This window comes from Lolium rigidum, chromosome 1 (assembly GCF_022539505.1).
Source record: "Lolium rigidum isolate FL_2022 chromosome 1, APGP_CSIRO_Lrig_0.1, whole genome shotgun sequence".
In the NCBI taxonomy this organism is placed as follows: Eukaryota; Viridiplantae; Streptophyta; class Magnoliopsida; order Poales; family Poaceae; genus Lolium; species Lolium rigidum.
Genome location: NC_061508.1, coordinates 168395249 through 168408871, shown reverse-complemented (window position 1 = coordinate 168408871; position 13623 = coordinate 168395249). Strand labels below are relative to the sequence as shown.

At 47.5% G+C, this 13623-nt stretch overlaps 2 protein-coding genes across 2 annotated transcripts; both read right to left on the bottom strand.

Moving 5' to 3' along the window:
* Positions 1 to 4288: 4288 nt before the first annotated feature.
* On the bottom strand, positions 4289 to 7241 carry LOC124682730. Its single transcript, XM_047217360.1, has 2 exons — positions 6230 to 7241; positions 4289 to 4769 (listed from the first exon to the last, which is right to left on the bottom strand). Exons 1-2 carry the CDS (start codon positions 6699 to 6701, stop codon positions 4723 to 4725), a joined length of 519 nt encoding a protein of 172 aa, XP_047073316.1. The 5' UTR covers positions 6702 to 7241; the 3' UTR covers positions 4289 to 4722.
* Positions 7242 to 8479: 1238 nt separating this feature from the next.
* Positions 8480 to 12338, bottom strand: LOC124682729. Its single transcript, XM_047217359.1, has 6 exons — positions 12201 to 12338; positions 11977 to 12110; positions 11317 to 11527; positions 9378 to 10019; positions 8736 to 8912; positions 8480 to 8653 (listed from the first exon to the last, which is right to left on the bottom strand). The coding sequence occupies exons 1-6, from the start codon at positions 12336 to 12338 to the stop codon at positions 8480 to 8482; spliced, it is 1476 nt and encodes a 491-aa protein (XP_047073315.1).
* Positions 12339 to 13623: the final 1285 nt, after the last annotated feature.

The window sequence follows — 13623 nt, the reverse complement described above, 5'->3', positions numbered from 1 at the left end:
CGGGGCAACCCAACTTAAAAACGGACAGGTGCAGCGTCCGGTCTGACCCAAAACTGACGCAAATTTTGGAGACTTTTGGGGCGAGCCGGACGCACGCGGGCGTCCGTTGTATCCGTCCATGTCCGCGTCCTGGCCCATGTGACAGAGACACAAAATGCAACCACAAGCCTTCTCTCTCTCCTCTGTCTTCCTCTGTTTGCTTTTCCCCCATGAAAACCTTGAACGCTACTCGCCGGATTGGAGCTCACCTAGCCGAGCTCCGGCGCCACCCTCGCCTGGAGACCCCTGCCGCCGCCGCCTCCTTTTTTTTCAGTCATGCTGGAAGTCGCCGGAGCAGAAACGAGCGCCGTCGGCCTCGACGCCGCCGGCCTCAACGCCGCCCCGTGCCTCGCTGCGCCCCGCGCCCCTCGCGCCGCCCTGTGCTACCTCGTCGCGCGCCCAGGGCCGCCCCCGCCGACCGGCGGCGGAGACGCGGGCTTCGCGGACGTGCCCGGCGGCGCGCTATGGGAGGAGGTCATCCGTCGAGGCAAGCACATGCGGGCGCGGCCTCCGGCGAGGCAAGCACAGGCGCGGCACGGATTTCTTGCAGTAGTACTCCAGCTAGTAGCACTGGGTGTCGTCGACCGCGGCGCGAGCGCCCGCGCCAGTAGCGCCCTCACCTTCGAGCAAAGAGGTGCGACGACGCCGACGGCGCCTTGCAGTCGAGCCACGAGCGGCCGCGCACCACGCAACGGCCGAGCCCAAGACGGCCGCGCACCGCTCTGCCCAGGACACCCGCGCCATGGCCAGGGGCGCCGCTCCGCCCAGCTCGCGCCCAACTGCCTACGACACCCGTTGGAGGGCCAGGACGGGACCTCCAAGGAGGCGGCCGCGAACACAGCGCCCACGGAGACGGGGCAGCGCGCGGCGATGGGGCTGCGCCCGCGGCGGCGAACGGGGCCGCGCCCGCGGCAGTCCGGCGAGGGCGACGTGAGATGCCTCGAGGCCGGCGAGGCGCTCACGGAGGCAGGCGGCGCAGAAGCCGGTGGCATGCTGCTGGAGCTCGAGCTGGCGGCCATGGAGGAGCTGGTCAAGGTGGCGTAGGTGGACGAGCCGCTGTGGGTGTCCAGCAGCCTGGACAGCAGCGTTCGCCCGCGCTCGGTCCCAGACCCGCTGGCTTCGTCTCCGAGGCCACCCGCGACGCCGCCACGACGCCGGCCGCGCCTCACCACGCCGCTGCGCGTCTCCTCTTGCCTCGTCGGATTTGGATCGTGGCTGTGCGTTGGGGAATAAAATTCGAGGCGGACCTCCGCGAACGTCCACGCTATGTCCGCAGGACGACCCAAACGGACGAAATACACCATCCGTTTGGGTCGCCCGGTTGGAGATGCCCTAAGGGCATCTTCAACGGCTGACGCAAATGGATCAAAAGCGTCTTTTTACGTCTGCGCGGGCAAAAAAACGCGCTTCATAGGGTAGACGCAAAATGACCATATCGTCCGTTCTGACGCAAACGCGGACCAAATATGCGTCAAGAATGCGTCTGCGCGCGTCCGTTTGGCCTGCATGCCCCCTTCTCTCCTCCATTAATGCAGGACAGGCCCATGTGCTGGCCACTCCTGACCACACAAATGGAATTTTTTCCTCTCTCTCCTCCCTAATATGCGATCAAAAAATGCCTTTGCCATTGGAGGAGGAGTAGACGCATGTGGACATGTGACCATTTTTTGTGTCCGTGTCCGACGGGTATAAATTGTGTCTAAAATAAGACGACCCTTTGGAAATTCCCTAAGCAGCAAGGGCGGCGTTCGTGCAGACTGGAGAGAACATGAACCCTGTGTCTGTGAGAGCAGGAAGATGTATGAGGTGGATCACAACCAACAGCAAAATTAATTTTCTTTCAATCCACTACTACATTCCTCTCCCGACCCCTCTCCACTCCCGACCCCCACCCCAACCCTAACCGCCGCCGCCGGTAGCGCCGCCTGGGCAAAGACTCACGGGGCATGGCGGCGGCGGGGGGCCTTCCTCGTCGACGTGGGGGACGGCGGACGGGATCTCCTCCTCGACGCATACGGTGTATCGGCCGGCGCGGATGGTGATGGGCGGCGGCGGCTCTGCGCTGCGGACCCCTCCTCCTGTAGGCTCTCCCCCGCAGCACACCGGCAGAGGCTGGTGTTGGGCGGCGGCCAGGCCCATGGCCTACGCCATTCCCTCCCCCCCCCCCCGCCGCCTCTCGTCGGTGAGTGGAGGCGATCTCGGGCTTCTTCTGCCACATGAGGTCCCCCGGGGCAGCAGCCTTGGGTACGACGGTGGAGGTGGCCCTCCTCTTCGCCGGAGAGGGTCGGCTTGCGGTTGGTGGTGGTGGATCTATCTATCGATCACCGCATTCCGGCGGCGAGATGGAGAAGCATGGAAGCCAGCGACGGTGTCGCCGGTGGAGGGTTGGAGTGGCCATCCCGGGATGGTCGCCGACGTGGGGGTCCGACCTAAATAAAGGCGGCGGTCCTAGGGCCTCTCTTGCGTGAAGAGGAAGACCTACCGGAGGCCTAGACTCGCGATGTGGCCGGTGTGTTGAGTTCCGGAAGGCTTCGCCGGTGAATGTAACAATGCTTTTTGCCTGGAGTTTGCTGGATCGGTGGTATTCGGTCGTGCGCACCCATGCTTTTATTCCGACTGATTGGTTCTGAAGGGAGCGGCGCGAAGATCTTTTTCTGTGTTGACATCAAGTGACTATGGATCCATGATGAAAGTCGGAAGAAGAGAATTTCATGAAGGCCCGATGGGAGGACTAGCTAAGGGAGGTTCAAGTCTCCGCGCTGTTGAGGGACTTGCTTGGTGTTTCGGGCTTCACAGCAGCGGTATGAAAGTGGGGGCGACAACACATGTAAAGTTCAGAGTCCTACCTTTCAGGGTGAAAACCTAAGATCTGGCCTTAACTGGTTGTGCCTGGCAATGGCCTTGTTGGAGGCATTGTTTTGAGAGCGGGGACAATCTTCAGGGTGAAAACCTAAGATCTTTGATCGGCCGACGACGGTGTTAGAGCCCTGTTCCCTTCTTGAAGACGTCGTTTTTGGAGAGTTTGTATTTTAGGTGTTGTCTTGGCGGTGGATGTATTGCTGTTGTTAGGCCCGAGATACTGTAGCGGGACTTTTGTTTCTTAGTTTTCTTTTCCTTTTTTCGGCTGTGTGCGTCCGTAGTGCTATTAGGGTGGTGCGTTGCTGAGGCTGAATGTAATTGGTATCTTTTGATATTAATATATTTTCCTTTATCGAAAAAAAAACTACTGCATCACCGCTTGTGCACTTTCCGTTTTGGTGTACGTGGCCATGGATCATATGGCGATCTCAGGATTATTTTCTAGTGAACCCATCCAAACTGAGAAGAGAAACAAGCTTCTGTAATAAAATGGAGAATGAAGAGCCTGGAATATTTAATCGGGAAATAAACATTTATACATCGCCCAAATAATAGTGGTATTACTTCACGCCGATAGATTGACACGAATATATGCAGGAGAATCACAATGACGCCAACGCAAACGATGACATAAAAGTTCAGAAGAAAGTCGAAAAGACTACTTGTAGATCCAATCGTTATCATGTCAGCAACTGATTCTCATGTTGTCCACGACTCATCCTTTTTAGGAACTAGTTTTTTCTTTGGCTTTTACCAAATAATAAAGAGAATGGCCATAGATAATTCGAAAACATATAATGCTGAGGATTTGAGGAACGTGTTTGATGTCATGAACCTGCAGCGACTGCAATATAAAATGGCCGAACATTGCTTTCTTCCTGTAGTATGCAGATAACTAATTCAGGGTATCTAGACAGTGCCTACCAACTTTGCAATAAGATGTTTATGGTATTCAATCAGGGGTGGAGCTCTGTAAGTTGAACCTGATGCCCGTGTGCATTAGGGTCAAAGAATTTCTCATCCCTCTAGCTGCGCCCGTGTCTTCAATGCTGCATTTGTATTGTCCTGTGGGGATATAGTGCATCGTCTGCTGTCCCATGTGGATCCATATGAAACTATTGTGGCTATTCTCACCTCAAGCAGGAACTTCAAGGCAGACTTGGGGATGTTCTTCAGGTGCCACAACCAGCCCTGAAGGCCTGAAAGTCTATGGAAAACAAACTGAAGATATGGGTAGCAACGAACATCCACAAAGACAATAGTGCAGCAAGCTGAAGAGGTTCTTCTTTTCCAGAGATTGACATTTATACATCGGCCAAATAATAGTGAAAGCACTTCACAGTGTTGGACTGGCCTTCACAAACATGCAATGGTTTATATACAGAAGAAATGCAGAAACTCAAAAGAGCCCATTTTTTATATTCATAATTATATACAGAAGAATCACGATACAAACGCCACAACGGCACACCGACGTTATTTATGTACAAGTAGTTTCGAAGTTCAGAATCAAGTGGAACTAAGAGTACTCTAGAAATTTGTAGATCCAATTGTTATCAGAAAGCATATGTAATAACTTTTCAGCAACACGCATCTCATGTTGTTCATGACTCTTCTCAGAATAGCACCATAGCCTTGAAACCTCAGGAAGTAAACACCCTATGCATTGCTGCTTTTAACAATACCCCTCTTGCTCTTCTCCTCTTCTCTTTTTTGTTATTTTGGGTTTATCTCTTCCTTCATCGATATATATACACAAATGGTGAATACGGTAGATCGGGGGACCAATACTATATACAGCGAAACCAGCAAAGAATGAAGACATCAATTCTGAAGGGAAGAAAGCCATTCATCTACAAAATTATTGCCACCTGCCAGTCAAAAACAAGAAAGAAACTCATCAATGATATAAACAGTAATCGTGTCTGACATCATGGAAGTATTGAACAAAACAATCGAGAGGATTAAAAGACATAACTATATATTTGGGAGGCAACATCACTTCTCGCGAACAACTTGCTTTACATGAACAAAATTAGTTATGGAACAACTGCAGTGCAATAAAAGAACCAGGCAGGAAACCTTATCAACTATTCATTTCGAGCAGGCAGCTATGGTTACCCATATTGATGATCGCACAAAATGCCACCAAGTCTGTGATACTAGGGTAAAGATTGAGAGAGAATATATAATGGCCAAACAGATAAAGAAAGCAGCATCAAAGGATATTATCCCTGGATGTATCAAGTCTTACTATATACTTGCTCAAGGAAATGACCTGCCAAACTGATAAGCCCTTCAGATAATCTTGAGTGCTGATTAGGTAGCATCTTTGCAAAAAAGGAACTTTGCTATCTTATAGAATATTACAGTCACAGTTGTTTCTTTCTTAACTATCATTATATGGATACGTAACTGAATGAAGAATGAAGTCAGAGCATATAGCAGAAACATTTATTGCCCAAGCATGTGATGTTCATCTTTAGCTCCCACGATAGGTGCATGAACTTCCCTAAATGCTAACGCAATAATTAGCCATAACTAAGACCTATGGTAGGACCACGCTCATACATATAAAAATTAGGTAGACGGTATCCAGAACAACGGCCAAGGAAATCATGAACTGCTACATGTCTCAGAGCAGATAATTCTACGGCGGCATATGTTAAACAAGAACAGACAAAACTGGAGATTCATGCATGAACAAATAAAGGGTTTCAAAGATATTAAACAGAGTCGACAACCGATTTATCACACCAATATGGCAAACAGTTGGTGTGTGCTGCAGAAAGAGAGAGATGCTACAAACACAGTATCTGGAGGTGAGGTACTTCCAGTTTCAGGCAAATGCCACTATCATTCACATGTAACACAGAACAAAATTAGGTCCTACTGTAGGATAACGACTACACATCCATTCAATAAAAACAGAGGCTCTGTACATGGCAACAGGAGACAGCTATGACAATTATCTAGTTGATGATGTTCCTGCAAACATCCATGCTTACAACTTTACAGCCCTAGTGATTCTTTTCCTTCCTTAGTAATGCAAGTGTTTCACCCAATAGTTCAATGTAAGCAGATTAAACTCTGCTTTTTTATTGCCATGAGCCTATGGAAACAAAATTTGCTACCAAGCGTAAAAACACAATTGGAGGTCTGGATTTTGGACTTTGGAGTATCACTTAGCAGGCTCGAGCTGAACTATATGAGTATATGGTAACAGTTCAATTACGCAGGTTAATAATGTCTTGCCTATTTTGCGATACAAAGTAGAAGCATTTAGAGCAAGAAGAGAAGCATATAGCACTACAGGGTAGAGAACGCTCACCTGTCTGATTGCCGCCGGCAAGACCACCGTGACCAGGAAAACGGCCGTCGGACCGCCCAGGCTGCTCGACGCGGCCGCGGCGATAGCACGGCACGAGGACGGCGAAGCTGCCCTCAGAGTCCCCGTCGCTCTGCATGTCAGGCGCCTGCGGCTCGAGCCAGCCGATGGACCACTCGGAGCCGTCGGAGTCAGAGTCCGACAGGTAGCCGGCGCCGCCGTCGGAGGGCACGATGACCATGTCGTGCTCCCTGTCGATCCCGGACTCCCCACGGCCGGGCCGGCGTGTCCTGCCCTTCCGCGGGCGCGCCGCGCCCCCGGCGGAGCTCGGGAGCCTGGCGGCGTCGGGCTCCCGGTACCCCGAGGGGGAGTCCGGGAAGAGCCCGGTCGCCGGGACCGTGCTCCCCGCCGGCAGCTCGCGGGTCCTGCTCCCCGGCCATATCCAGTTGGAGAAGCGGCTCAGCGACATCGCCATTGCCGGGAAAGAATGTAAAGAATTCGTGTGGTCCGAGTAAAAATTGGGCGGAAGAAGATCCGATTATATGTTCTCCGCCGGGAATTAGCACGGAACCGGGCTAGATCAAAATTGCTCGGAGAACCGGTTGCTTGTGTTTTCTGTAAAAAGGTGTAGGGGAGGGGAAAGCAACGGAGAATTAGAGTTGCTCACAAGAAACCCAACCACTTGTTGCTGGAACTCCCCACTCCACGCACACTGGAACACGAAATTGGTGAGCCAATCAATCGGCCATGAGAGGACCTAGAACAGAACCGGCAAGAAACACCCCCAGATTTCTTGTTTCTGCAAAAAAGGAAGCTTTGTGGCAACTGCCCAAGAAGAGGAGGAGGAACACGGGTACGATTTCTGAAGGATTATAAACAGGGAGAAGAAGGTACAGAGAGGATTATCGAGTCTAGAACTAAGTAGATTTGTTAGTGCGGAATCTGGAGAGAAGTCCGGGGTCTGGATCCGGATCTTGGGTGGGTGGGGAGGAAGAAAAGGATCGGAAGAAATAGAGTCGGGATCCAGTCCAGGGCCAGGACGAGGGAAGCGTGAGGCTAGGAGAAGAAACCACCGGCCGTGTTGCGGTTATGGACGGCTGAGATGGTGCGCGGCGGTTGCGGTGGGCCGTCGGATCCTGGCGGGTGGCCCAATCGACTGGGAGGAACGGATCCTTGCACGACTGGATCATCGGCCGCTGTCCGACGTGGCACGTGTCGGGTCCTTGCAAGCCAAGTTTTCGTTTTCGGGTGTCGTCGCTGTCGATGTTGCTCGTGGTCCATTGGATGTGTACATCCTGTGCAAACTATGTGTGGTCGGTTTTATGTGTGCATCATGTTCTTCTTTTTTGGTGAATTTGTACGAAATGTTGAGCTTATCTATCTGATTTTTTTTAAAAAAAACTGAGCTTGTCTATCTGAATGATTGCATAGATCTGGTAGTCGTTTGCTCACATAGCTGCTTGTCCTCCGAACTTTGCACCAGTAAAACCGTGGATACAATAGTGTCTTTTACTAAGGTTTTTCTAACATGTGAAACGTATACGAGTTTCTTACTAAGGTTTTCGTATAGTAGCATATTGTTTTTTACTAAGGTTTTTTTCTTTGTACTCTACCAAGTTTTCATTTTCAGGTGTTGTCGCCGTCGATTGCTCAGGACCTCATACAAATTTTGCGTGCTCCGTTTCTGTGGAGTTTCTCTGTATGGTGTTCTTTTGGTGGAATTGTATGAAATGCCAAGCTTACATATCTGATTTTGTTTTGTAGCTGAGCTTATCTATATGATTGATTGCACAGCTCTCATAGTCGACGAAGACAGAGCAACCAGCAGTACATGGTAGAATAAGCATACAAAGACCAGCGTGTGAAAAACTTGCCAGCAAGATGGCCATCTGGAGTATAACAATAACGAACAAATACAGGTTTAGATAGCCTTTCCACGCACTAATGGCGTGGATACGGATGACATGACTCGGTCTATATATTGTATAGTCTCCATTACACAACGAAGTGTAACAGTTAACCTTACCAGCATGTAAGCACGTTACTAAAAGAGCTTTTGGGCAAGCTGCTTGTGCCATTTATTCACAGCTCTCACTTCTCAGTGTCACCAAATGATAACGCCGGAGGACCGGAAGAGTTAATTATCAACTCGGGCAGACATACCCCTTCGACTGAGGTTGCCCCAAGAATCTCCAGCAGCACACTGATACCAAGAGTCAAGCGTTGAAGACGACCGAATTTCCAGATCTCCGACTAGCGATAGCGCTGGTACATCCTCCGTAGATCTCGGCAATGTATGCACGTCCACGGAAACAGTGGAGGATCAAGGCAGTAGCTGTGTACCCACTGCGCCCGGCAGACATGGCAGCTCTGTAGAAGGTCTTCGGGCTCACGGCTGTGGCACTGGAAGCAGGCGCCTTCAGTAGACTGCACATAGGGTTTGACAGGTGAGCAGTGGAAAACACAAGTACATCAATCAGTAGCGATGCATAGTGGAATAAGAGCTCACCGATGGTCCAGGAAGGTCGTAGCGTTCATCTGCAAACATGAAAATGTCGGTTGAAGCTGCGTTAGGAACGGTCTGCGAGTATATCTTCTGATCTGACGTGCCAGCCTCGTCCACCTTGCTGATCCAGGAGAAACTGGCTTTGCAAAGAGGGCATGTTGAGACCTTTCCCCTAGAGGACTGAAACAGAAGATGCAAGTGTGTAAGCAGCAGTTTCTGCAACAACTAATTTCCGATCGAAATTAGTGAACGGACAAAGAAAATAGCCAGCTGCAAGCATAGGTCTTTGGTGACATTGATCGATTGGTTTTGCTCAAGAAATGCTGAGAGTTTAATATCCAGAACTACAGATGTCCGCTCAAACATACAGAAAAAATGAAAATCTAAATCCCACTACTCAATGGTATGGTAACCGTATGTTCAATTTCTGATCTAATAAATTGGTAGTAACATTTATTTGAATCAGGATGAGGTGCTATACTGCTGTCCTGAATACACAGTGCCATACAAGCACTAAGAACATACCTAGTGGGTTGTACAGTAGAGCAACAGATATATCTCGAAATATTTGTGTGCAACAGATCACAATATATGCAGATTTTAAAAAATGAATTGAACTAAACAATTTATGTTGAAGCGACATACCAGACAATCTGCCCATCCTTGGATGCATGAAAAACAGAACCGATGTCCACATGGTAAGATGCCCCTTGTGGAAGAAAAATCGGTCCAGCAAATGACACATGAAAGTTCTGCCTGTCTTTGCACCCTGGATGGTTCTTCCATAGCAAGCTTCTCACCATCTCCCTTCTCATCATCAGCTGCGATGTCAAGGTTACTTTGCTCCTGAGTACAGAATGATGGTTCATCTACAGACAAATCACCAGGTTGCAAGCCTCCTGGTCTCTCGCCCAATCCAATATTTCCTTGTTCTTCACTCTTTGCTGATTCGTAATCATGCATACTAGTTTCAGAATACCCATAAATACTTTCCAAGGTAGATTGCCGATATGATGATGAAGCATTTGTGCTCCTTATTTTTCTCCGAGCTTCTGTACTCAGAGTATCTAACGTTTGTGGTTTCTCAAAGCTGTCTGTCAAACTATCATCATCAGATATTTCCATCAGATAGCGTGCATGCTTGCTTCGTGATTCCTTTCCCAAAGGATCGTTTGTTTTGCCCATTCGGCTAGCAGCCTCATTATGTAGGAGACGTGACAAGTTTCCCTTCTGCTTTGATGTGATCCGAGATGTAGAATACCTCAACGCAGGAAGCCCTTCGCTTATCTGTATTTTCATAAGATGTATGCGTAAGTTGACAGCTGAGACTGAAACACTCACCGCAAGGGACAGCAAACAAATTGGAACAGAAGGTCATCCGCTAATCTCTAATATCTACTCAGGGGCGAAGAAACATTCAAGGAGTGGTGTATATTGACACCGGCGAGCTCCAAAAATACTTAAGGAGATGGTGATTGTACTAAGCTAGTGACACCATCGGTTTAACATATACTCAAGATGCACAAGTACATGTACCCCATCGGCTCATTTTCCTAGCTCCACCCCAGTATCTACTCATCAAAGATCACACGGAAACTTTCTCATCTTGGGAATGTAAATGAAAACTCATACAAAGTTGAGGTTATCTGGATAGCAACAACACATTATTTAGGTGTCCTTTCCAGATTCAAGCATTAACAGGTCCTTATGTAGAGACTCAGGTTTCAGGTCTTCACTGTATAACCAAATATTGATAGGTTCATAACAGAATGAAGTCCTAACTTTAGGGCAGCAAAAAATGAAATAGCAAAGGTCATCAGGCTAAAACAAGACAAACTAATTTATTTCACAACAGTTCTAATGGAGTATGAATTGCATACTACCATGAAACTTGGAACTTTGTCTCGGTGATGTAGAATATCTTTGTCAGTTGACTTCTGCTCACGTTTTAAACGCTTTTTCCCCCCTTTAACAACTCGTGAATGGATCTTCTTAGAATTCCCGGGAACGACAAAATTCTGAACAGGGCAACCAAGCTCAATCAGGAAATTTATACAGTATAAACATGTAACGTCAGTTTTGACAAAATATCCCACATTTCTACTTTAGTAATTAAATGAACAGCTTAGATGGAAAGATACAGGAACCAAAAAGTACTAGAACTCGAGTATTTCACTTGTAGATACAAGGTCAGGTTCTAATTATATTTACGAAAATTTCACATCACATTCAGGCCCTAACTTATTGCAGGACCAACAGGGTGGATTTTACTAAAACGTTAGAAGCAATCACTTAATTACTAAGTCATTTCGTTATTTATAGTTATAGAAAGTAAGGACAATATCTTAGTGTATTGAACATGCCTGTCGCACGATCTGTGTCATCACAAGGAAAATCTTTACCTAGTAACCAGGCCAAGTTTCAGCAACACTTACAGAAAATGGATACTAAACAGTGATGTACTGGTTATCTGAGTTGTGTAAAAGAGAATCGAATGGGTGAAATGCAAAACAACCTAAAGTCTAAATGGAGAATCGAGGGATTGAACTCGCAAACCAAATCAATTGAAAATAATGGCTCTTACTTCTTTTAATAGGGATGAATCCGACCATCCCTGAGGCTCAAAATCAGAATCTGAATCATCAATCTTGACCACATCCCTGGCATCGGAAGTACTGCAGAAATCAGCAGTTAACTCTTTCAAACATCGATCCTCCAGGGATGCATTTATCTTGGATCGCTTGCCTGGCACTGGCAAAGCAGGAAGCTCTGGAACTGACCCTGCTTCTTCACCACTGGCAATCAAGCACAACAAGATTTTCTGAGAGTGACATAGTAAATAGTTCGATGTTAAGAAATAGCTTTATGCTACTTTGGCTACTTTACAAGGCTTCAGTTAACGAACACATTAAGAATTGTAAGTATATACGTCAAAGACACTGCTATACATGACCATTTCGCTGTGTTACCTGGTTAAATCATGCTTATGTTAACTTGGAAACAAAGCCAGCAGGTATAGAAATGTCTACAACAATGTGCATCCTTTTTTTCACAGCAAAACTGCTGCTACAAACTTACACATGGAAATCAGAAGAAGAAAAAACTCCATCTGGAGTAATTCTTTAGTCCCAATTTTCATATTTCCTTGTAAAGTTCCTTAACTGGTTCATTCATTCACACAATAGATGTAATTGCAGGCTACATGTATAACTGCATCTCAACAACAGCTGAAGAAATTGCCTACCTTTCAAACATGTAGGGGCCCTCGGGGAGGCGCCTCCCCTCCTTGAGGCAGTCCTGGAACCACCGGTGGCTCACGACGAGTGTCTGAAGCCTCTTCGCGATGTCATACTTCTTCCCCTCGAGCCTCCAACAAACCTAACCCAGGAAGCATCCGTCAGATTTAAACAACGCAAATCAACGGGGTAGAATGGAAATCGCGAACAAGCGCGCTGCGGACAGCATTACCAGGTGGGTGATTGATCTGCTCATGGCGCCGACGTAGCTCGCGCCGGTCTCCGATATGAGCTTGACGAGCCTGTGCCGCTCGTCGCCGTGGTAGCCGCTGACCGTCGCGACCACCCTGTCCATCCCCTCCACCGGCATGGATCCGCCGCGGGATTGGGAGGAACGAAGTTCCGAAGACGACGTGGGCGCAGCGAAGAGATCGGCGGCGAGATTCGGCGGCGGGGCGGGGGAAGCGAGGAGAGGACGAGAAGATTCCGGAGGCGTCCGAAATTTTGGGGGAATTTCGGGTTTCCCTCCTTTTCTCCCGGGTTTCTGCAATTTTGAACTTTCGGGACCCGTGTTGGCTCGATAAAATTTTCCCCACGACTAGGTTAGAATAATAAACCAAATCCTCGTAAGCACCATTTTTGTTTCTATAAATCATGTGCTTAATTAGGCATCTCTACAATAAAATTAAGTGTCTCTTGGGTGTATGCTCCCTTTTTTAAACGCCTCTTTAACACATTTTAAAATATTAAAAAAAATCAAACGAAAAAATCGTGTACATCTTTACATGTTACATGCGCATAAAGTCTTTACATGAAAAATCAGCTTGCCTTTTGGGCTGTCCAAAAAGAAAAAAAATAGTGATAAAATTAAGTCTTTTTGTGAGTCATGTTTTGTCTTACATTGAACAGAATTTCTTTTTCGTGAAATTGTACGAGCGCACATACTTTGTCGAGATGTATATGCAAAAAAAATTGTTGTAATTTTATGACTATTGAAAACATATTTTTTGGTGGTGGGATCATATACACTCTGGAACCGAATCGAATTTGCGGGTCACGTGTTCTTTAAAAGCTAATTTTCTTTTTAATTATCTCTATAAACATCTTCTACATTGCCTTAGAGGAGCCTATAAATGGTTGAGTTTTAAAATTTGTTCCATTAAGCAATATCTTATGCAGATGATAGCTGGGGAGAAGTGAGAATGTCTATTTAATATTTTCTTCATGTGATCTAGTAGACCTAAGAAACACGCTATTACATCGAAAATGCTAAATTGAAACTGGAGTAGTTGAGCCCGTTTTCTGGACCATTCATGTGCGTTGAGATCTTCGGTATCGGGTGGTATTTCGCTAGGCCCACAACTTCACATGTATCCATTGAGTTGGCTCGCAAGCTACCTCTGCCCCTCTGCCCCGTCTAGTTAATGGAACAACCATTATTCTCTCTCAAAAAAAAAAGCTACCATTAGGTGACTTGGTACATGATGTCTTGGACGTCGGGGTCCTTTTTCTATTGCTCACCCATCCCTAGATCTCACAATTTCAGCATCTTCATGGATTCTTCTTCCTCTTTTCAAACTCTAAACGGTACATGTAAGTTCCTTTCTCCATAATATGCTCTAATTGTGGCCATGATTTTGTGACATCCATTGCTC